This window comes from Chinchilla lanigera, unplaced genomic scaffold (genome assembly GCF_000276665.1).
Source record: "Chinchilla lanigera isolate Chin_1 unplaced genomic scaffold, ChiLan1.0 scaffold00034, whole genome shotgun sequence".
Lineage (NCBI taxonomy): Eukaryota > Metazoa > Chordata > Mammalia > Rodentia > Chinchillidae > Chinchilla > Chinchilla lanigera.
In genome coordinates, this window is record NW_004955435.1 from 11319367 (window position 1) to 11344342 (window position 24976).

The 24976-nt window shown below is 41.5% G+C and overlaps 1 protein-coding gene across 1 annotated transcript in view; it reads right to left on the reverse strand.

The window, feature by feature from the left end:
- Window positions 1-7543: 7543 nt before the first annotated feature.
- Window positions 7544-24976, reverse strand: part of Vav3 (vav 3 guanine nucleotide exchange factor) — a 272134-nt gene continuing 254701 nt past the window's right edge. Inside the window, exons 25-26 of the mRNA XM_013516527.1 lie at window positions 10412-10563; window positions 7544-9758 (exon numbers count right to left, since the gene is read on the reverse strand). Of these exons, the coding sequence (XP_013371981.1) occupies window positions 9717-9758; window positions 10412-10563 (194 nt within the window). The 3' untranslated portion in view covers window positions 7544-9716. The remainder of the gene's footprint in view (window positions 9759-10411; window positions 10564-24976) is intronic.

Sequence of the window (24976 nt, forward strand, 5' to 3'; positions counted from 1 at the left end):
TACACTACAGCATTGTCTTAAAAATACATGCACTTTTAAAATGTTAAGAGCTTTGAAACTGCTAATTATGTTAAAAATAACTTGCCATGTAGTTATAAAAGTTCATTTGGTTTATGATTTTAATTGTACTTCTGGCTGTGCTGAGAAGTCCCACGAGGAGACATCAGATTTTCTACTGGATATTTCTGTTCAACAGCTTTGAAGCAGGAATGGTCAGGCGCCGATGGATCATTGCATGGCTAGTCATTTGGAGTTTATCCGTTCCAGACCCTTTCCTGTAGTCCCTCCTGGATACCTGCTCAATGTCATATTTCAGGTGGGATTTCAGAAGAGAAGATAAAAGTGCAAGATAAATCAAGTACTGGATAGACCAAATAGGCTGAATAAAGGCAAAGAAAATAATTTTTCCATACTAATTTAGATGTATTGCATCACATATTATTAATGTAAATTTTCTCCTTCAAACCTCTCAGCACCAATATCTCATCACTAAGTGTCATAAATGCTGAGGGCATTTCCCACCTCTCTGCAAAACCACCACACACCACGCCCCCACCTCCCTTCTCTGTATTATGCAGGCCTAATTTTCACAGAATTCAAGAGTGTTTCATTAATTCGTTTAAATAGGTTGCTTGATCCTAATGAGCTCACTCACACCAAAGTACCTGGAGCTTTCCTCTCCTGGCGGGATGTGTGATCCTGACACCTATGCTGGGGAAAAAAAAAGTAACTCACTTGCAGGCCATGGCCCCAGACGCTGATAAATACACATGGGGGAGGGTGGGATTGTCTGGATCAGCTTGTACTTGAATTTCTCCCAAAGAGAGAGATGGCTTTTGTTCACATGCTTTGGGGTTGACCAGGATAGAGACAGTTTCTGGATACCTTCTGACAAGAGGTGAAACCTCTCTTAGGCTAACTTTCCTCTTTCCATGCTATACTGCCCTTTGAATCTCTGTCTAGCCATTTGGATTTCTATTTTAGGAGGTCAAATAATCTGAGAGTGAAAGAAGCATTGTAGGTTGCAGTGTGTATCCCACATAATTCATATGTTGAAGCCCCAAGGAAAGCTTTATGTGGAAATGATTTTTGTACCTGCGTTGTACCTCAAAATGTGATGTTATTTCTCATAATTAGTTAAGATGAGCTCATACTAGAGAAGCATGGGTCTCATTCGCTATGACCTATGTCCTTAGGGAAATTTCAACATAGACACATACATAAAGAGAATGTCGGTGAAAATTAGATCTATGTTGCCATGAGACAAAAAACTATAAAAGCTAGAGAAGATCCTGGAAAAGATTCTTCTCTAGAGTCTTCAGAGGGAGCATAACCTTACTGGTGCCTTGACCTCTGGTCCCCGGATCTGTGAGACAATACATTTCTGTTGTTTGCACTGTCCTGACTGTAGTACGTTGCCATGGCAGCCCGGGCAAGGCAGCAGCTATTATGGAAGAATGGCAATGTTAATTTCCCAAGTCTATTTCTCCCTCCATGCACAAAATCCTGTGTGAATTTTCTAAACTGCAAAGGAGATCACGTCAATCCCCTGCTTACAACCCTCTAATCCACGCTCTCCTTTCTGGGTCGACAAGACCTACCGCTGCTGAGCCCTCGGGAAGCCCTCTGATGTGATCTGTCACTCTGTTCCTTCCTGCCTTCTCCAGCCTCCCTGGGGGCTTTAGTGTGCTCGAAACAATAAGCATTCAGATATATTTCTCATTTATTTAAATCAGGTTCTTGTTCAAAAATCATTTCCAAATAGACTCTCCCTTGATTCCTTTATATCAGACAACGTTCTCCTCACTTATGTGTGTCTTTTCTCCCCTCAATAACACTTATTAGCACCTAAATTATGAGTCTGGTTATTGCTTGTTGTCATCTGCAAACACGCAAGCTCCTCAAGCACAGGAGTTAGGTCGGCTCTGTTGTACGTGCAAAGCTTAGAGCTATGGAGTTCGTAGAAGGAGTTCACAACATATTTGTCGAATGAATATACAGATAAGTAAATGACTTGCGGGACACTTGGAGAATGCAGAGTTTTCCTCAACAGCTACTTCTTAGATATGACTAGTTGTTCTCTGCACTCTTCTCTGTGCTATTGTGAAAGGGAGCCCACCTCATATATCTGGACAACTTTCCCGAATTTGTTTCCCAGCTTCCTTCTCCCACCATTGGAGCCTCAGGAAGGGAGTGTCCTAAACCAGACAGGACAAAAGAAGTGCGTCCCGCCCCCTTGCTCATTCTGTATCTCTCATAGATGCTGGTACTGAGTAGCATTCAGAAAATGTACATTTAAGGAATAAACAGAAAATATCTTTTACAATAAATTACATTTTAGACTCAGCCAAATTTCTTCAAAGTAATCTATGTCTTTCAGATAAACCGAATGTCTGGTTTCAATAACTTTTCAATTTACCCATTGGTGGTCAGTAACCGCTGAGATGGCCCCACCAGGCCCTTTGTCTTGGCTCTTGTCCCCGTGTGATCTCTTGCCCTTGAGAGGCAGCTGGATTTAGCAACCCAAAGCTAGGGAAGAGAGCAGAGCAGACGCGGGAAGCATGTCACTTCTGAGGATGTTATAAAAAGATGAGCTTGGATCTTGAGTGCTCTTGCTCTTTCTCCCTGAGAGGCTTATTTTGGGAGAAACCAGCTGCCATGTCGTGAGGCAGCCATGTGGAGAGGTCTGTATGAGTGAATTTGGGACCAGATTCTCCCCTCACTGAGCACTGAGAAAACCATAGCTCTTGCTGACACCTGGCTGAAGCCTCCTGGGAAACCCTGGCTGAAAATGCCCAGCTCATCTGTCCCATGATTCCTTACTCACAGAAACTGGGGCTGGGGATTTAGCTCAGCGGCACAGCGCCTGCCTGGCAAGCGCGAGGTTGTGAGTTCGATTCCTGGTACCGGAAAAAAAAAACCTTACTCATAGAAACTGGGCAGTAATAGATGTCTGTTGTCTTCCATTGTGAAGTTTTGCGGTCATCTGTTATACAGCAGCAGGGCACCGATTCATCATACTCTGGTAGAAGATTTGATTTGCACCCCACTCACGTATAATTTTTAAAACATTGCTAATGTAAAAAATGAACTCAGATGTTTCTTGCAAAGGCTAATATACATCCAAAGGAAGTTTTTTCTTCTTTTTTATTTTAAAGAGAAAAAAAAATACAACAATAGAACTGAGATTCAAAACAGGATAGTGGGACATTTACAATAGTGGATACATTGCGTATTGTTGTCTTCCTACTAGTTATTTAGAGCAGAAGATATAGGCATGCTATCTTGTCTACACAATAGTAGCACAAAATTTTTTAATGAACTAAAAGAAACTAGATGTGTAACTATCTTAAATATCTTTCATATACATATATTTTTTCCTTTTCCCCTTTCTTCCTTTCTCCTTTACCCCAACAGTTTTACTTTTGAACAGTTTCTTCCCAATTCATAATATCTATTGTACATTTCAGATTTTATTTACTTGTTCATTTTCTCACACTAGTGAGACAGTATGATGTTTACACATATGAATCTGATTTATTTCACTTATGAGTATGGTCTGGAGTTACATCCATTTACCTATAAATGACTTCATTTTATCCATCTTTATGGCTGAGTAGTACTCCATTATAAAAAAAAAACATATCTTTTTATCCATTCTTCAGTTGATGGGCATCTTGGTTGTTTCCAGGATTTAGCTATTACAAACTGTCCTGATATAAACTTGGATGCAGATAAATCACTGTGGTATGATGTTTTTAATTCTTCTAATAAAACACCCAGAAGGGGATGAGCTGGGTCAAATGGGACCTCTAATCCTAGCTTTTTAAGGAATCTCCATAGTGATTTCCACAGTGGTTGCCCCAGTCTGCACTCCCACCACCAATGGAGAAGGGTTCCTTTCCCCTACAGCCTCTCAAGCATTTGTTATTGGTTGATTTCTTGATGATAGCCATTCTTTCTGGGGTGAGATGGAATCTCAGTGTTGCTTTAATTTGCATCTCTAGAATAACCATGATGTGGAACATTTTTTCATGTATTTGTTTGCCATTTGTATTTCTTCATCTGAGAAGTGTGCACTCATCTCAGATGCCATTTATGGATTGGGTGGGTGAAAGCAGGACGGGTGTCAGCTCACGCCCCTGCACCTCCTCCATTGTCCTCCGGAAAGAGATAGTGCTGGGAAGTTTATTTTTCATATCTAAGTTAACTTTCTAAAGTTGTAGCATTTATTTGTGTGTGTGTCTAAACTGGAGGCCAAAACACAATTTCAAAACTCTTTTTTCATTGAATGTCTATTCTCTGCCAGGCGTTTCTAAACATCTTACATATATTATCTCATCTAATTCTTTAAATAAAACAATGCTCTACAGTGGGGTGAAATCGTTCTAACTTTGGAAAAGCAGAATAACAAGCAGAGTAAGCAACATTCCCAAGGTCAGGCAGCTGGTAAGTGGCAGAGCCAGATAAGTTGGTTCTAAAGCTGAACCTCTAGGCACTGGTTTATGCTACAGCCTGGACCAAAGGACAGATCGTATGAAGAATGGAAGAGGTTGAAGACCATTCCCCATGTGGAAATGTTACTTAACGAGGCGTAGAGTTTTTATGATTAAAATATGAGATGCCAATCTTTGATGGTTTCTTAGAAGGGTTACATCAGATAAGTGAAATAATATACAACAAACACCTAGCACACTCTCTGGCATATACAAGAACAGAAAATAAATAGGATTTACAAGTGAAAAAAGGAGACAGATATCAAATTATAATGGGGGGAAACCTCAAGAATCAAAAATCAACTTTCCCTTTCTTTGAAGAGGTCATTGAGATCACTAGAAAATCCACAGTCAGCATCAAACCCACTGACATGCTAAACTCCTAACACCTGCTGACAGCAAGAGGGGCAGGGACGGTGACCTCTCCACATTTCCACCTGATCTAGGGCCCTAGCAGCTCGCCAGAATGATTTTCAGAAGAAAAGCTTTATGAAGTAGGAGTAACTGGAAGATCAGAAGCTATCACGGGGAAATGTAAATTACACTTGACTTGAAGCCAGGACACCCGGGTGTGAATCCTCACTTTGCCCGTTTTCCCCATCTGCATGACCTTGAGCAAGCCGGATCAGGGCTTGGCCACTCAGCCATGCTGAAGTTCACCCTTCTCCCTCAAGCGTCTGAGCGCCCAGGGCACGGAGTAACTTTTCCACGCACTCTATTTTGGCACTGAGGCACCTCACCATCTGGCCATGTGCCCGGGTCATTATTTGTGGTCACATCGTGCCGAGAAAAAATTCTGGAAGTTTCTGACAAGAGCTAGAGAGCTTCAAAAGAAGAGCTTTTGTCTTTCTGTCACTGTTTTCCCCAGTCTGGTCTAATCAATGGCACATCGTGAGAGGACTCCTTTTCAACCTCCATTCTGGAACACGTTCATTACTTAAAATTAGGTGCCTGCCAAAGTCTGCCAGACCAGACAGGTGCATAAATATTTCTAATCAGAGTCCAACCAATCCCAGAAAACCAGTTTTAGTGAAAAATGAAGTGACCGGTGGACTAAGTCTAAATGATTTTGAGCTGGGTGAAAATTCCATTTTCCTAGTTAAAATCATGTGGAGCTGTTAACTTCTGAGACTGTCTGTGGGTTTGCATATTAATTTTTCTGAATGCATGCCTTTTACTCTATATACTTTGAATGCTGAAAATTAAACCATAGGTAAGAAGTAAAGCATAAGCTCTCAACTGTATTCAAAATAAAGACGGCAAGCACCTAATTTGGTACCTGGGTACATATTTACAATTCATAAAGGGAGGGAGACCAACTTTTGGAAGGGTCTATTATGTGCCAGGATCTGTACAAGGTGCGCTTTTCACTTTATTCACCCTACATAAGAGCTCTCTTAGGAACTTACAATGATTGCTTTATTACAGAAGAGGAAACTGATGCTCAGAAAAGCCAATGGCAGAGTAAGGTTTGAACCCAGGTCTGACTGACGCTGAAACTCTCCCTTTTCCTTTGGTACCAAATAATTTACCACCTTCCTAAGGAGGCTAATTTAGAATCTACAGTTTTTTACCTTAATAAGATTCAATTAAGCTCAAGAAGTTAAAAAAATTAAGATGGCAGCTACCCAAATTCCTCACCTGACAATGACAGTAATGATGACAATGAGGAAACATGGCCCTGTAGAGGGCATCCACACTTCCTATGTATCCACAGGATGGCCTCAGACGGGTCTCCTCCCTGCTATGAAGTGGGCGTGGCGGTCACACAGCCCGACCGAGACCCCGCCTGGTAGAGGGGAGATCTGTACCCAGACAGGCTGACTTCTGGGGTCACATTTTCTTCTCTCCTCTCTATGTCCAGAAAACAAATAGAACAAAGCAAGGCAGCTAAGGACTAGCTCCAAACATACACAACTCACTCAATGGAGGACAATACTCCAATGCTACCACGGCTGTGTTCTCATGTTAACGGACACGTTGGGCATTTCCCAGCACATGTGGCGGCTGTGCTTGATGAGAGGGGTGGTTATCTGACAGAAGGTCTAGAAGTCATGTAACTGTTCGTGTGGGGAAAAGAAGTGATAAAGGTACCACTAGAACTGGCGCCTCCGTTGAAAAGAGGGCTGCTGTGTAACATGCTGTACTGTCGTGAAAACCGGGGAATCCGCTGCTGCTGCTGCGGTGATGTAAAGGGAAAAGTACTACTGAGGGACGGGCCTTTGCTGACCCTTAAAAGGAACTGGCATCCGCCCTCTCCCTGTGACACACCGTCTGCGGGCCTGCTCTGCCCAGGGAGGCTTGACTTCTGGTCCTCCTGGCTCCGCAAGCATGATCCATTACTGCAAAAGTTGAATGAAAATGGACCAAAAAAGTTCAATCTCAAACACTAATTTTTTTTAAGCCAATGTCTGTTTGGAACTGTGAAGGATAAGAGAATATAATAGCTCTGAATTCTGTTTTTAATTATGTAAAATTAAATAACTACTTACTATCAAAGAATTTCACGGCTGTGTAAGCTTACAAGCACGCCTAATCTCTCTCTTGTCCTGTTAGGAGTGGCAGGAGAGAGTGCGGGTAGGTGGGCTCCTGATTCAACTACTCGAGTCAGAACCTGGCTCTGACACTTGCCAGTCACGTGACCCCGGGCAAGCTGCATTTTTTTTTTCTTGTCTGGAACCAGGAACTGAACTCAGGGCCTCAGGCTTGCCGGGCAGGCACTGCACCACTGAGCTACACTCCCCGCCCAAGTTGCAACTTCTTGATGAATCTCCACCTGAAAATAGCCACGAAATGAGGTTCTACCCCCCGGCATAATTGTAAGTAGACATGAGGCCCTTAGAACAGACTTTGGCATGGGATAAGCTGTCAACAGATACTACCGTCAAGTACTGAGTTTCTCTTAAAGTTCACTGTCCATAATTTAGCCTTTCTGAGCAACATCCAACCAAATTACGGCTTGTGCCTCCATTAGGAGTTAGGCATATGTGGATGATGGGCTCATTCAATGGAAAGACTCTTCCACCTTTAAAAAGAAATCAACTAAATGCAAGTGGTAACTATTTATTGTATTGACATATTTACAAAATATTACAAAGTACGATACCATTCTAACTCACCGAATTACATAAGGGCTGCACACAGGCAAGACAAAGCATATGAAAAACATTTACCTCTGTCTTTGGTATTAGAAATCTACATAAATCCGCAGCAGTTAAAGTTTCCAATACAAAGTATTAAACGTAGACAAAGATGTAACTGGTGATGTTATGAAAATGGGGATCTAATATCCTCTGCCGTGAAACCTCCAGGCCAGTGAAGCCCAACACAGAGATCACATCCCATCTGTAAGGGCGGACGCTATTGATGGAAATAAACAATACACGCCACGCCACGGCACACGGGAGTGGATCAGCTTGTGTGAAGCTGCACTCTCTGTAACAACGCTTGGCTGACAGTAACAGACAAACATTCCCAGGACACAGTCGCAGGTAAGACTTTACAGGAAGGAATCCACTCCAACACTTCACCTTGGTGGTGCAACTCTACTGTACAGAACATTTTATAAAATACATTTTCGTGGTCATTTACACATTTACAAAAACTTAACTGATTTTAGCAAATAATAGTTTTTCTAAAAGACAATCACAGTTTACATAATTCTGAGGTAAAGGTCTTGACTCTACTCTAGATGAGAAGTCCTAGCCCAGGAGGGTCTCTAGCAGGAAGTATGTGACCGCCGAACACCAAGTTCTGACACCCAAGTGTGCCAGGAAGAGGGCAGGCTTGGCCCTCTCATTGCAGAGATGACCCAGAATTTCAGAACTGAACGCTCCTTGTTTGGCTCTATGAAGTTAATGCTTCGGATTTTTGTTTGTCCCAAACACAAAACACTTTCTGTTATCTTTTCAGAACATCACTTTCACTGTGGAGGAAGCATTTCATCAGGAAAGGGCCAGTTAGTGTCTTAACCTGACTGCCTGGATTGGAGACTCCGGTCATTCCAGGAAGAATGTATTTAGACCCTCACATGAAAACTACGACGGCGTGGTAAAATCGATGTGCTGCAAAACCCATCTTCTGCTAGGTAACACATGCGCAGAAAGGCTGCAAAAGGGGAGATTCTGAAAAGCCACAAGTCCACAGAAGCCCAGTGACCCTCTCTTTGTCCCTGAAATGCATAAAGGACCCAGGTGTGCTTTCCTTCCAAAATCCTCCACAAACTTGCTTGTGCTCTTGTAGATACTCTATGAAAATATAAGATTCAACAAATAGGTTCCAGATCTATCGAGGGGGAAGGAAAAGGCTAATGTTAATAGATGTTGCTGCTATAAAATTATTTACTACAGAATGTAGCCCTTGATCTGCTTTGTAAACAATGCCACCTACTCAGGTTATGGGAAACTACCCATAATATACCTAACCACAATTATTTCATCAAGTACTGCATTTCCAAAATAACCCTCTGGAATCATGAAGGCTGTAAAATTTAATACGAAGACAACTGCCATGTGCTTTATCTCTTTTTATAAGAAGGAGTGTGCAAATATAATCAGAACATCAAATGAGTAATTAAAACCTTTCTGGAATTTATCACTTACGAGGCAAACCTAAGCATTTGTCTTTTCTATTTTATCATGAGTGACATCTGGGGGTGAAATTGTTTGCTAGGCAATGAGTCACCTGTTGGACAATTTATGACAAGTAATGCTGAATCCTTCCAGTAAGCTGGATCTTTCCCAAATGACAATACTCAATTTTTTTTTTTTTTTTTCATGCTAGGCAAAGCAGAATTAAACCTCTGTTTCTTCGCACCATCAAAAACTCTGGTGAATGGCACATGAAAATAAAGAAACTGCACATTAAGCATTTACTAGTGGCTGGCCTTTAGGGTATCTGACCTGACGGAGGTAAAGAGAAACCTGAACGAATGTGTTTGCAGGGCTCTTTTGGGAAGAAAAGCTTTTGGCCTTGCCCTGGTCCCTGACAATGACAGATGGGCAGGCCGCTTCTTGCACGGCTCTAGGCAAGCCATTAATCTGTCAGTACCAGCATCTTTAGAAATCCCAGCATTAAGACTTGGGAGGGGGAAAGGAGGGAGGATGTGGAACAGCCAGAAATGCAGCTTTTTAAACACTTCAGGTAATTCATAACGCTTTGCAGGCTCCGTTGATTCGTTCTCTGAGATTTCTGGTACAGGGTGCAACGCTGGATTGGAATTTATTCATCCTCTTCCACATATGTGGATGGAAACCAGCCCACCTGAAAAAGAAAAGCAACTGACATAGCAACACGATTTTGCATCTGGCACTTCAAAGGATTCTACAAAGAGAGCATTCCGTTTTCATAACACCCCAATTAAGCTGAGGTTTTATGCCCGCTGTAGGTGAAGAAGAGAGGTTTAACTGCTCTTAAAAGCCTAATACAGTGAATGATAGAAACGGAGGAATAAAATAAGCTTCAACAGTGTTCTAATCCGCTAGGACCCACACAAATAAATATGCAAATTAAGTGCAGTAGGGTCTCAACTACATGATTCCTATTTCTGCCACAGAACAGATGATGGAAAGACAGAGGCGCTATGTCCCATTCTTTCCAATTGAGATCCGCAGCTGTTAGAGCTATCTGGCACGGCCCATAAAGTGTGTGCTCCAGAGCTCAGGTTCTAAAAAGAATTGAGATGCTTCTCGGCTCTTCTCCACAAGGAGGTTATGAAACTTGCTGGGCTGAACTTTATTTATGCCCCTATAATACTCACTGAACACATTTTTAGTGAGTGCCTATTCCCAGCAAGGCGGAAGAGCAGTCTCCGGAGGCCAGGGTCCTAGGGTGTGAAGACAGCGACACAACAGCTGCCAGTGACCGGCCAGCCCCCGTGGGTCCAGGGCACACGCGAGCTGGGAGGGACAACTCACCCTGCCGTTCACTTCCCCTCTCCACCAGCCATTCGCGCTCATCTTGGTGTAAATCTTCACCACATCTCCTTTCAGCAAGGACAGTTCCCGCATGTCTCTCGCACAGAAGTCGTACCGAGCGATGGCAATGCCCAGCACTTTCGGACTTAACACTGTAAAGAAATGAGGGGAGGCCGAGTTGATACGGGCTTGGTTAACAGCCAAGTGAAGCTAATAGAGGAACATTACTGACGCTTTCAGATGCATAGTCATGATTTCATTACAGACCGGTGATGATGGCAGAGGAGCTTGAAAGCAGCGCGACCGCTGTTTCAATTCAGTCATGTGCAGGCAAGTTCATTTTATAAAGTTTAAAGAACCACTGCTCTACTTTCACCATCTTCACCAAACCTTCAAAATAGGGACTCGTTTTTGTAAAAAAAAATGAAAACAAAACCCAAACACAACTAGTTTATATCTGAATTCCTCTCTGAAAGACACAATCTAGGATAGGTTAGCATACATTTCCCATTAATGGCACAGTAATCTGTTTCTGGTTAGAAGCTCTGACTGAGGTGAGGCTGTATGTTTTTATCTGGTAACTGCTACACTCAAAACAACTAAATTCTGCGCTCTAGCAAAGGTCTGCCAAATTGATGTCGTCACATCTAATTAAGTGGTATTTTCTCCAACCAACCTTTACTCTAAAATTATGTGTATATGTATATACAGGCAATTACTGAAGAAGTGTGAAGCAGTTTCACAGAAAGAACACAAATACTGCCTTCTTTTCAAGTAAATACTGCCTCAGAGAAAAATTTATTGAGATATTTAATCAAAAACAAGATGTCAGGGTGTCCATTTCCTATGTGAGGTTTTTGCTGTTTGCTTGTTACGGTATTTTTGATGGTTGGAGAGGAGCTCGCCCTGACTGAAATGAGAACTCCTTCCACGTTGTAACACTGGTGAGCCTCCAGTGTTTCATAACACACTTTATATTAACTTCCCCACCTGTTGCTCTCTGGGGCTATAAAGGGTTTCCAGTTATATGTTCAGTGAATCTGAGAATCACTCATCTGAGATTGGCGGGACTTTATAGGTCTTCAATGGCAGAGGGACTTAAGGGAAAAAAAAGAGACAAATGGGAAGCACCATGCACTTGTGTTTTTACAGTTCCTAGTGCCCAGGTAGCGGCACTTATGACCCATGTTACCCCAGAAAAGTCTGCCCGCTTGGTGACAGGGATCTTTGGCCTATAATTCATGGCTCTGAAATGACAGAAATTTATTTAGTCTCCAGGTGTCGATTGTAAGATAAACCAACAGAAATGCCATGGATTTCAGAACTGTAAAAGGGAGTAAAAATAGGTCATTTTATTTTACTGTTCGGGATACAAACCACTTTAACGGTTTTCTTACTGAAAACTGTCCTGTTTCCGGCACGCTGCTCTTAGAGTCAGTGCACATAAAAACCCCTGTGATGGAAAAATCCAATCATTAGCTTCACTATGTGACCTTGCACGGGCCTTTTAACCCCTCCAGGCCACATTTTTCTCATCTAGAAAATGAGAGGTTTGTACTAGCTGATGTTTTAGGTCTATTTCAAAATCCTATGATTCCACTGGGACTTACAGGTTAATTTTTTAAAACCTGTAAGAAAACATACTTTACCTTGGCATTATGTAGCTCCCTCAGTGCCACAGAAATAGCCATTAAACTCTCTAGTTAATGACAGACACGAAGACCAAAATGCCTGGGCACCAACGGGAGAGCTATAGAGCTAATGGGCACCCGTTATTCTTTCAAGCAATCTGCACTGAATTTTACTCTTCTACTTGGAGACAAAGTTTGGATTTTGGTTCTTTGCATTTTCTTCATGGAGATAAACATACTGTCTTTTCGCAACTAAAATTTGTAGTCCTCAGAAAGTTAATTTTGCAGAGTCCTTCATCTGTCTTTACCCTTTCAGTCCCATCCCACCCTAAGCCTCCACCCGCAGAGACATTATAAAATGTGTTATTGAAATATATGGCATGAGCACATACACACAAACCGAAGAGGTGAAATGTCACGACAAACGACGACTTTACGACAGAGAAGAGAGAGCGCATGGTGGTAATGGTACTCTAGGGACTGTCTGGGAGGAGACGGAGCTACATGGGAAGCCACACAGAGAGGTCAACATATTTCATTTGCAAACAGAAGCATGTTGGGGAGACATATAAAAGCAGTAAAGCAGTACCTGACCAGAAAGGAGTGGAAGAAGGGGGAACAAAGCTGTAGTCTGGAGGAGTTACAAAAGAAAAGCCACAGAACAAAGAGGGGGCTTAGAGAAAGAAAGAAAGAAAAAGAAGCAAAGAGCATTTAGGAATCAGCAAAAGTTATCTCAATACCACTACTTTCCTTGTCTGTGATCATAAGACAATTGTCACATCCAAGTTGGAATAAGTTGTGCTTTTACCCACCACTCTTCTATTACCATTTCTGAGTGAATGGGCTAAATTTTCACATTTGTATTGACATTTGTTCTGCAGTTCAGAGCTGTGTGCCCTTTATAGACAAACATATCAAACCCACTCCCTAGGGCCAACTTGAACTCCACCCACCCACAGGTGGTCAAGGATGGCCTTCTCCTCTTGATGTGGTGCCCAGATCCCACTGTGTGACAACAGTGGGAAGGAGGATCGCATCAGTTCTTACATAAAGTGTCATTTACATCACAGCTAGTGTTAATAAGTAAGCGCTTATAGAGAGACGTCAGTGACATATGCAGGTCCCATGGAAAATTCCAGGAAATCATCCACGTAATTTGTTAAGGTCAAGCTTTATCCCCAGCTAGGCATGAATATCTCAGCTTATTCATAAAAGCAAAAAACACGCAATTAGAAATGAAAACCACTCCAAATCATATTTGGGAAAGGAAGTGAATGTCTCCTCCAGACATGTTATATGCACCTGGGGGCTCAAAACTTTTTACCTTATACTTTTAACAATGAGAATTCATAACCATAATCAAATATTTCTGAAGTGTTAAAATACTGTGGTCAATATATTTTGTTTAAGCATTACAACAACTCTAGAAGGGAGACAGTAGCACCATTTCCCCTTGTTATCTAAGAAAACGTGGGTTCACACTCAAGCAGAGGGACTCCAGGTTCCACATTCTTAACTACTCCTGCGTGACTTTGCATCCACCCTCTGCCTCGCGAACTTCCACAGCTGGCTGTAAACGGTGACCTACTGAAATCACAGCACCATTAGAGTGAAGAAGGAAGATGCACTCACAAATTTCCTCCCAGTGTTCACTCTCCCCTTGTTCCATGTAATAGATTATTCAGTTCAACCAGGTTCACTCAGCAAGATTACATCTCCCAAGCTCCCCTGCAATTTGACACAGCCACATTCTGGTCAGTGAGATACAAGCGGGAGCATTACAAGGCAGCTGCTGGGATCTTCCTGACAAGATGGCAGGCGTAAGTCTTTGTCCTTCTGTCCAGTTCCTAGTTATAGTCTGCTATCTGGCACATGAAAGCTACCAAGCTAGGTCTGCGGTCATCTTCAGGCTAATAGCACGAGCTTGAGGAATCAGTTACTAAAGATATTCATGGAACACAGGTGGCCAGCCCCCCGCCTCTAGCCCATGGCTGACTAATTTAAAGTATTTGTAGGAAGGAGAAATAAATGACCTATCCCCTTTAAGTCAACGGGCTTGGGGTTTCTGTCACTTGTACCTCTACCAAATATTAACTGGTACAAAAAAAGCTTTCCACAACCAAAGATAATGTAAAACTGGGATAAGAAAACTGAGCATGACTACATATAACCTTCCCATATTTTCTGCCTCTTTTCAGGCAGGTGCTTGACTTTGAGAGGCACGCAGTTCTCTAATCATTAATATCACTGTCAGAAAGGGAGCCTAGGGGTGCCTAAGAAGAGCAGTGACCAGAGACTACTAGACTCCAGCCAAGCAGACTGGCCAAGGGAACTGGGGGCAGTTCAATTGTGTTTTCGTAGTTGTGGATCTTGCGCCTTGATGCTCTCAATAATATTCATGACATTCTTTTCTCATGAACAATCTCACATGTATGTGTCGTACCTGCCTGGAAGTATGTGCTTGTTGGTAGTCAACTTTTTTTTATCCCATTTCTACGTTTTACAGGTTTTCTTTTTAAAGAAAATTTCAAAATATGTTGGTACATACCATCACAACTATTTGCCTAATTAATTTATGATTATGCAGTGGATCTGACACACCATTTTCTTATGGTCACGACACACCCATGACTACAGAGCAGAGAGGACAGCCTTTCTCATTTATGTGCTTTTTTTTTCCAGTACTGGGGATGTCCTCACACGTGCTAGGCTAGTGCTCTACCACTGAGCTACATCCGCAGGCCTGAACTACATCCCCAGCCCCTTTCTTATAAAGTAAATAGGGTACACCTTACTCTATTACAGACAGAAAATCTGCTGCCAAGAGTCCTGTGTTATGTCTGGGAGAATTTAAAACCCCTCATTGAACACATTACTCTGGTAGGTATTAGGATTTTCTCCTTGGACTGTTTTATGACTATCCTTGATTCTTGCTCTGGGACTATTTTATTCATAAAGAAGTAAAAGAAGGCTATATTTCTCCAAAATTTCTAATGAAGGCAATTTAAGCCAAGAGCCTAAAATATAATGAGAGATAACTTATCTCTAAAAGGAAGAAATGAGAAAAATCAATGAAAGCACAATTAAGTGCAATTAAAATAATCTTAATAATAGGTAGATAAATTAGATTGATAACTTGTCTATAATCTTAAAATATCTAACATTCCTAACATAATTTGGGTAATTTACCACCAACGGATTCGAATTTCTATTTCAATAACGTAATATCAGGTTGCTACCTGTCTCTTATCTGATACTAATTGCCTCATAATTATTTGTATTCATGTCAAATGATTGGAATTCAAACCTTCTTAAACCTGATCTAACATACTATAACTCCAGTTAAGTAGTAGTTCGCCCTCACATTTGGCTCCAGCCCCCTGCTGGCCTTACTAAACTAGCTTTTTTTCCCCTGATGAGTGGAAGAGATTCAGATTCTTGGGTGTGCTTTGTTTCCTTACCAGAATTCCGGTCTGTAACTTCCGGTATTTTCGTAACACTGGCCGGAAGTATGGGCATTATCTTAGATTCGACTTGACTGAAACCAACTCATCACCTTTCTCCCTGCAATTCAGTTCCACCTCTTACGTTTTTTCATTCAGTGACTGCACTGCTTTCTTTGTGACCTACCCTGGCAGTCAGTGTACTGGTAGTTTTTTCTGTTCTCTCTGAAGGTCTGGTACCTTCTTCCTCTGCAATATGAATTTAACCCTTCACTAAGTCTCAGCTCTGCCTTCCCAATCCCACTACTTATGTCACTTTTAACAGACCCCAGCCCTCCCACTGGTCTTGCTTTCAACTTCTTTCCATTCTCTCTCTCTGTTTTTGGTACTGGGAATCAAACTCATGGCCTCACGCTTGCCAGGCAGCTGCTGTGCCACTGAGCTACATCCCCAGCCCCGGTTCTCTTCCACATACTGCCTCCCCGCTGCTCAAGCCGAATGTGGATTGTTGTCTTTGCATCTACTACATTATGAAATTCAAACTCAACCTGAATTCCATTCATCATCTGGCACCTTGTGCCTTTGTAACCAAATCTACCATAATTTCCAAATATGAATTTTTTTTTACCTAACACAGTTTCCAACTTCGCCTTAAGGCCTCCAGCTACATTTCCAACTCAGAACTTCACTTATTCTGGAATATTGCTCCTGTCCCCTGTGCTCTGCTAACCTGAACTGTCTCAAAAGCCTAGCTCAGGTCCCTCTCATGAGCCTTTGTGACAGGTTCAGACACTGCTTGCCCCCTTTCCTAGACACAATGTAGGCATGTACGTCATGGTGCTTTTGGGCGCTGCTGCTTAATGACTGCGTCTTCCTGAGTTGTACCTCCCATTAGACATTGATTCCGGAAGGCAGGGGCAAGTTCTCTTATTGTTTCTGCCTTCCCCACAGAGTGGGGTCCACTGAAGCTGCTGAATGGACAAGTATCTCAGCAGGGTACTTAATTGTGCAAGACCCTTATGTCTCTTTCTCCTATTCATTTGTCTCATCTTTTGCTCACTTAACTAACTGCTCAATAAAACTTTCAACAAAGGCTGGCAAAACACAAAGAAAGTGAAATATGCCCAGGTCCCATTCTTCTGGCATCTTGAGAGCCATAATATATCAGTGATATTCCTACAATAGCTGTAATGTTTTTCAGAGATGCTGAACAGCTATTTAATGCTGTATGTCTCATAGCATTAACCATCTTATGTGCCTGAGGAATCTTCTCAGGAGTAAAAGGTTAATCAGTTTTTCCCGCCACCCACTGTATAGCTCTCAGCCACACATTTTAAGAATTGGTATGGACGCTTCCTACTTCTGTACACATTCTAGCATGACTTACTTTTGCTACTCTTTCTAGCTGTCAATTTTCACTGCCTTTGGGGCCTTAATTCCCTTGAGCTGGAAAAATATCATTTGAGTGCCTGGCACCTACTGATACAAGAATAAAATATAACATGTTTCCCTAGGAAAACATGGATTTAAATGGAGACGGAAGCAATATGAGAATAAGATGTTTGATAAGAACATTTTACAGAAGGTTTAATTTGTAAGACATATTTACATCTATGCTGAGAATACAGCCACACACCTCTATACACATAGGCAGATGCATGCTTTCTTCCTTGAGCTCTCCCTACTAGTACCGAGACACCTTTAATACAAGAAGGATCGCTGGGTGCACGTCTTGGAATAGACTGAGAAGAGTCCAGGAGCAGTGATATTCACCTGGGCACGCTGAGGTGACTATTGTCTTCTGGACTCTCCACTCATGCCTAATGTTTCAGGTAAGCCTCCCTGCTACTGCATCATGTTATTTTGAAAGTTTCTAGAGAGACCACTCTTCTATTCATATCAGTCTGTAAGTAGAAAATATTAAATCAATATTGAGCCTTTTCTCATTAAAGTAATCATCTGCAAACTGCATGCTTCAGATAAGCACCTAATTTTTCTCCTTCTTTAAATACTTTCGACTCTATATTAGCACAGTTGAGGGAGAACCTTGGTTGGACTGAAGACGAAGGAAGGGATCTGCTTACTTTACATGTGGATGATACCTGGCTCTCAACGGAGCTAACATTCATGAAGCATTACTATCAAGTGATTGGCTCGTACGTGAGTGGCTTAATGTTTCCAATTAGAAACTACAAAAAGTGTAGTCAACTATTATCAAATTTTCCAAGTTTAACAAACAAAACCTGAAGTACTAATAGTCTCTAGTGGAAGTGGAAATAGAAGTTATCTGCTGTTATCCATTTGATTTTCAATAACAATTGAAATTTACAGGTGTTAGAGATCATAATCAATCAGTAATCTTTCCTAAGGTGTTGGTTATCAAATCATAAACTATTTTTGAGCTAATAATGATCTATTATGTGTATCAGAGAATTTTGCCCTAAGCTTTTGCTAATTACTTGCTAGCAGTTCATACATTATCTAACGTTCAGTTTTTAGCTGTAATAAGAGGTGTTCACACTCATTTATAAAACAAAAAGCTATTAGCAAGAATATCAGGTGTCTGGACCGAGGTATTAACACACAGGGATCCCTTGTGTGGCCCAGCGGCCAGACAGAGGTTTGTTTTCCAGAAGACAGAGTTCTATGATATCTCCTGTGCAGGGCAGTTCAGGAGATGCTTTTCCCTAAGATTGTCTACAGATGGTCTACCAGCAGAAAACACCATGGGAATTTAATGAATGTTTAATTTAAGTTTGTGGTCCTTACCCTGATTTTATTTAGAGCTCAGGTATGCCTTCCTTTTAGGCTCGCAGCAACACTAACAGACATGGTGTCATATATCTGCTCTTCTCTCTCTCCCAGACAGAACAAACTAAAGGCCCCTTGCTTAGTGTTGATTACATATTTTACAGATTATCACTGAAAAATCTAAGAATAATTCAGATACTTTTATTTAATTGAATGCTGATGTCTGGTAAATTAAATTTCTGTTAACATGAAATTCAAAGATACAAAAGGAAAAGTTATGTCTAGGATTACTGAAAAAAAATAACTACGTGGTATTCAATGCAGTATAGTACAAATATATAAAGCCATTAGCAAGAAAATAAAATAAGTAGAAGGTCTTTCTTTTGTTTTGGAAAATTGGATCATTTGACACTGCCTTGGATTTTCAGATTATTTATAGGCATATAGTTTGTCAAGATGTGAAATTGATTCTAAATCCATATTCTTTAAAAAATCACTGGCAAATGTATTAAATTACTAAGAGCATAATACTATGCTAAGATACTAAAGAAGATATAACAAGTAAAACCTCTGACTTCAGAACAGATAAAAGTTAATGGAGAGACAGGCACGATAGAATTTACACAGAGATATGAAAACAATTCATTTTGGATTGAGAGTGCTAGGACTAGACTCTAATCCACACTGTGATCCTAAAAAGAAGCCCTGATCTCCCAGTTGCTCAGGCTCAAAACTTTAGAATCATCCCTGAGCCTTCTTTTACTATGATGCCTCAGAGTCGATGGTCACAACATCTGGTTGGGTCACCTTCAAATTCTGTCACCTGCATGGCACCATGTTGGCCCAAGCTATCATCACCTCTGCCTTAACTGCTGCATGAGCCTCCTAACTCCTCTGTGTTCACCTTGTCCTCTCTTCCCATGGTCTTTTCTCAGCAAAGAAACCAGAACAATCCTGTTAAAACCAAGTCTCTCCTTTGCTTAAATTCTTCCAATGGCTTTCCATTTCTTCCAGAGTAAAAGCTAAAGCCCGTTAGGACTTTACAAGATCTGGCCTCCCTTGTGTCTCAAACATCAACTCCTGCTAGTTTTCCTCTTCTGCTCTGTGACACTGGTCATGTCATACATGCTCCTTCATTTGCTCTGATTGTCCCCTCTCTCATTTCTCTGAGTCTTTACTAAAATGTAACCTCCAGCATGAGGTACACCCTGCTGAGCTACAAAAGAGTCAAGCACACACGGAGATGGATACTTCTAGTGCCATGTGATACAGATGGAAAACAGAATTTCTTGGGGTCATGACATATAAGCAGAGAAGTAGACAGGCAGCATGCAATCCCCAAACTCTTGTCCTCCCAATCGGGTGGGGTACGGATGATCTGCAGATACTGTGATTCAAGTTTCAGTAGCCTGCTCTACATAGTGATGGGGTATAAAGGTTTTTATGTGAATGTATAATAACACTAGAAGCTCATGGTCACACATGCAACCTTCTTAGAAAAGGAGCTTCTAGAGCTGGTTTCAGCGTATGGAACTAGTTAACTATGAACCACTGGCGGCCAGGCATGCTGGTGCTGTCTGTAATTTCACTCTCTGGGAGGCTGAGAGGTGTTGGCTTCAGTGGTGTTTTTCATGAACCTCCAGTCCTGTGAGAAGTACCATGACAAGGTTTCCTTTGTCAAACAGAATAAAATCAGATCATATCAAGGCAAAACGACCATGGAAAAGATGATAGAAGACTGAGGATAAAATAATGAAAGCAGAAACTAAGAAAAGAGAAATACAGATAAGTTGAATTAGGACTAAACAATTAAATGTGTCTTGAGGAACTTGAATAAAATAAATATTATCCCTTATTACCCTGAAATATAATTTACAAATATGACCCAGGGATTATTAGGTTATTTCACTAATTATCGGAATAAGCAGGATATATGATGCTATATTCAGATAAATAAATGTGAATGATACAAATTCTCCCAGTTTCTGTCAAACACAACAGTTAAAAGTGATGCACAGCGCCCTGTCCACAGCTAACAGGGCCACATGGACGGAGGAGAGACTGCACCCAGGGAGAGGGCGCAGACTCTGGCTCTGATGTTTACTTCTCTACTTCCTGCAAGGCCATATGTGTGGTCCCAAGGATCCCCAGCTAGTTTTTGAAATATCACTGTACTATTTGCCATCGCACCAAAAAGAATGTGCTAATCTACATTTTGCTTTCGGATCCACCCATCTTTCCTTGGCTTCCACATTAAGTACACTTAGCACTGCGATACTTGCTACGCTTCTGTGGAGCTTAGGCTCTGCCTCCACTCATTCAGCTCTTTCTGAGCACTTATTTTATGCCAGGCATATACAAAGTATAGTTGAGAGTGAGAAATAAAGACATCTCAGAAGACATAAACATATACACAAACAACTGTAATTCTCAAATTCTCTACATCCTTTGTAAACTAAGAAATGAAATGATTCATAAAATCTACCTCGAACAAGACCAACTCTCCTTGGTACCAGGTACCTATCGAAACAGTGAGTATCTGCAGGGATCCAAACGTGTACACACTGGGTGCCTTCTCCTCTCCCACTGTTCTCTTTTGCTTCTTGGACCGTCAATGGTTTTACCAGCTGCATGTGTCCAAGGCAAACACTTGTGTATCATATTTGGACCAGTTCTACCTCAACTCTTTAGTCCAACCAGTTCAACCTCTAGAACATGCTCACATCTTCCCACTGTCTTTTCCAAGTGACTACTGAACTCATCCAAACACCCCTCTCCAGACATTCATGAGCACCCACTCTATCTTTTCTGTTCCTCCGTCACCCTCTAAGCAGTCAGAGATCCTTTAGAAGTGTGTCTTATTCACTTTCTCATTGCTGAGACAAAATACCCAACACTCAAAGTGACAGCAAAGGTCTACTTTGGCTCGTGGTTACAGTTCATTGTCAGTTGTCTCCAGGCAGCAGCCTGGCGGAGGAGGGAAGCCGCTCACTTCCTGGCTGCTGAGAACAGAGTGAAAGGAGGAGCTGGAGAGGGAGACAGACCCCCTCCTCCAAGCCAGGTTCCCAGTGACCCACCTCGTCCAACCAGGCTGTACCTCCTAACAGGACACTTAGCTACGAACTCCTCAGACTATTCCACCGCTGAGTGGAGCTCCCCGGTGACCCAACCACCTCCCAAAGCCCCACCTACGAGTGCATAAGGCTTTGCAGAGACATCTAGATGGAAGTTGTAAGGGTGTAAATCAATTCAGGCCATTTTCTGCTTGCAAAGCTTCCACACATTCCCACCACAAATACAAGCATCGCACCCTGCTCGCCAAGCCCCTTCCAAGTCCTTCTAGTTCTTTCCCGTTCTGGAGCCGTCACACCAGCTACTCCACTTTGCAGCTTCCGTACTGCCCACCGCCCCACACCCTGCCATCCTCCTACATCCTGAAAGTTTGGCCTGAGTCACTTTTCTTCAAAGAGACTTTCTATGACCCTAGCAGCTAAGTGAGCCTCCTGTCACTCCCCTGCACTTGTGCTCTGGCTTCACTGTCCAATCTGTGATGATCCCTAAGTCTGTTTGTTTCACGTCTGTTCCTATTTGCCAGACGCTCTATCATAATCAGTATTAAAACTCCAGGCTCCAGCACAAGGCCTGGCACACAGGAGACGTGGAAGAAAGGAATGAGGAAATAGGCATACCAAGGAGTCATGCTAAGCAACAAAAGGCTTCGAATATGATCTCTGCACGTGTTGTGTTCCTCGCTGCCCATGTCAGAGACCAAGTCCACCTGCACTTGGAACAAGTGAGGACGTTGCCACTTTTCTCCAGCTCTTTAGACACAGCCAGCAGATGGGAGCGCCTCCACATTTAAACCCTTTTATTCTGAAATCATTCACACTTAAAGGTACAAGAAGGGCACAAAGAATTTCCACACACTTCAGAGTTCCCAAATGTTAACCTTTCAGCATGTTTTCTTCTTTTCTTTCTTTTTTTTTTGTCTTTTTGAGACAGGGTCTCACTATGCAGTTCAGGCTGGCCTTGAGCTCACTTTGTAGCCTAGCCTGGTCTCAAACTCGCAGGGATCCTCCTGCCTCAGCCTCCCAAGTGCTGGGATTACAGGCGTGTGCCACCATGCCCAGCTCTAGTATGTTTTCTTTATCAATCAATTTTTTTCCTGGGCCATTTGACAGTAAACTACAGATACAATCTTCTTTATTGATACATACTTCAAGAACAGAAAAACAAATAGCCACTGTGAAATTATCAAAAGCAAAAAATCACACTGATACAATTGTCATTTAATCTAGAGAACTTATTTACAGTTTCTATTTGTCCCCACTCACGTCCTTTGTAGTAACATAAACACGTTTACACTGCATCTGTATGCTCTCTCCTCTCCATCTCCTCCTCCCTGCTCCCATTCATAATGCCCTAGTGCACAGCACGATCTGTAGCTGTCATATCTTTTAGTCTTTTAAAATCTTTAACAGTGCTAGTCTTTATCTTTAATTACCTTGGCTTTTCTAAAGAATACAAGCTGATTATTGTAGGATGTCTTTCAATTGCCAATCCTCTGACATTCCTTCATGATTAGATTCAAACTATGCATTTTGGGGGTGGGGTCCCCTCAGAGCATTCTTTGTTTTTTTTTTTTTTTTTTTTTTTGGTTTTTCTCTGGTACCGGGACCCCTCAGAGCATTCTATGAGGCAGTACATGGTGTCTATTTGTCCCACCACTGGCAATGTCAAATTTGATCACTTGCTTAAGGTGTTGCTATCTTTTTTTATGATCAATAAGTTCTTATGGAAGAAACTTTGATATTATAAATATCATTATAGTAAACATTTTAAACAAATATGCATCTGTTCTCTGTAGGCCAATTAATTCTCCACAAATATAAATTTGGGGAACTAGTTAAGTCTGTGTGTGGATCACAAAATAGCTAATTGTGCAACTTTTCCTAGTGTAATGGTCTAGTAATACTATACTTCACCTCCTTCCCTCTCCCATACAAAGAAACAAACGATGAATGCTACTTTTCAAAGAACAGTATAAATCCTCTAATCTCATTCCTCATTCATCAGCAGAAAAGCTGAGGCTCAAACTGGCTAAATGACTTGCCCAAGATCTAACAGCTACTTTGAGGTAGACCTGAAAAGAAAATCACTGTAGAGCAAGAAAGGCAAAAGTCAACTTAGTTCCCTTCAAATACCCCAGCCCCTCAGGTACACCTAAAGAGTGGAAGGCAGATTTGCTAGGCCCACTTTGGAAAATAACAGAGTCTTACACAAACCCACACGACCTGCTTCCATGGAGCCCCTGTAATTTCTCGGGAACCAAAAGAGCTCGCTGGTACCCTTCACTTATTTCTTTGTTCTCTTTCTGTCTTTTTTTTCTCCTTTGGAAATACTCTTAAGTTATTCCAAAGGCAAAGAAAAAAATCCCATCACCTTGGGAGACAGTCTCAGAGGCAGCCAACAGTGGGCTCTTTGAAATGCTATATTCTGTGCCTACTGATGTGCTCCTGTTCAATTCTAATGAGTTTCTCTTTACATGGTATTTTCATGTGCATGACATAGGTTTGTTATAATCTCATCTTATTTACACATTACAAGATGGTTGGCAATGGTCCCAAGAACATTCTAACCTAGACTATTCCTGAAGTTAGCAATCTCTACAATACCCCAAGGTTTTCTTTTCCAAGGTGAGCATACACCTTAAAAATAAGAATGACAAAGAGCCTGTTTCAGGAGTTGGAGTTCCTTTCTCAACCTGTACGCAGCGCCCAAGATGGTTCTGGGCTCTCCCTGTCTGTCCTTTGTGCTTCAAGACTATACAGAAGTAATAGAGACCTCAGTGTTCTCAGTCCAATCCAATATCCCAAAGTTTGGTAAAAGTACAGTTACAAAATTGTGTCAGCTCCATTAGATAGTATTTTGCAGCATACCCAAAGTCTTAAAGCAGAGCGAAGCCCTACAAAGACGTCAGACATAATCTTCCTATACAGAATATGCATCATTTCCTGCTGTCATTTCCTGGAAGATCCTACATACATAAAACTAGAAACAGTGTTTTCTTTAATGGTTAACTCTGACTCAAGGGTTGGTTTAAAATAAGAAAAACTACTTTAAAATCATAAAAACGAAGATATAAATTGCTATAAGAGCTGCAATTTGTAGATTTACTCAAGCTTTAGAAATACAGGGAAGTATGTGCTATGTTAGAGGTGTCAGTAGCATTAGTAGCAGAAGTAAAAGCGGTAGAGTGAACTTTTAGGTGTGTTTACTATGTACAAGCTAAGTACTTTATCTGTGGTACTTCATTTAATTCTCAGGACTGTCTTAACATAATTTCCATCTTACATAACTTTAACGCAAGGTAAATCATCGGGATAGCATCCACGATTTTGATCAGATATTAGACTTCTGCTTTGTAGTAATGGAAGAACAATCTTGAGAGTTAACCGCTGTGCAGTAATTGCTGACTGATCTATTACCTTACTCTCTCGCTTTTTTCAGGGAACACTGCAAACAAGATCTTCCCTGATCACTCTATATAAAATGCTGAACTCCTCCAACCCAGATTTGCCTGAGTCTTCCTGATGAATAAAGACAAACTGTAATACATATCATCAAATTTTAAATGAATGCGTTGCTTTCACTTCTTGATTATGAAAGGGTTATAGTGTTCTGCCAGAGTCACTTAAAAAGACTGGGTAGGGATGTCTGAATTCAGGACTCCATTGCAA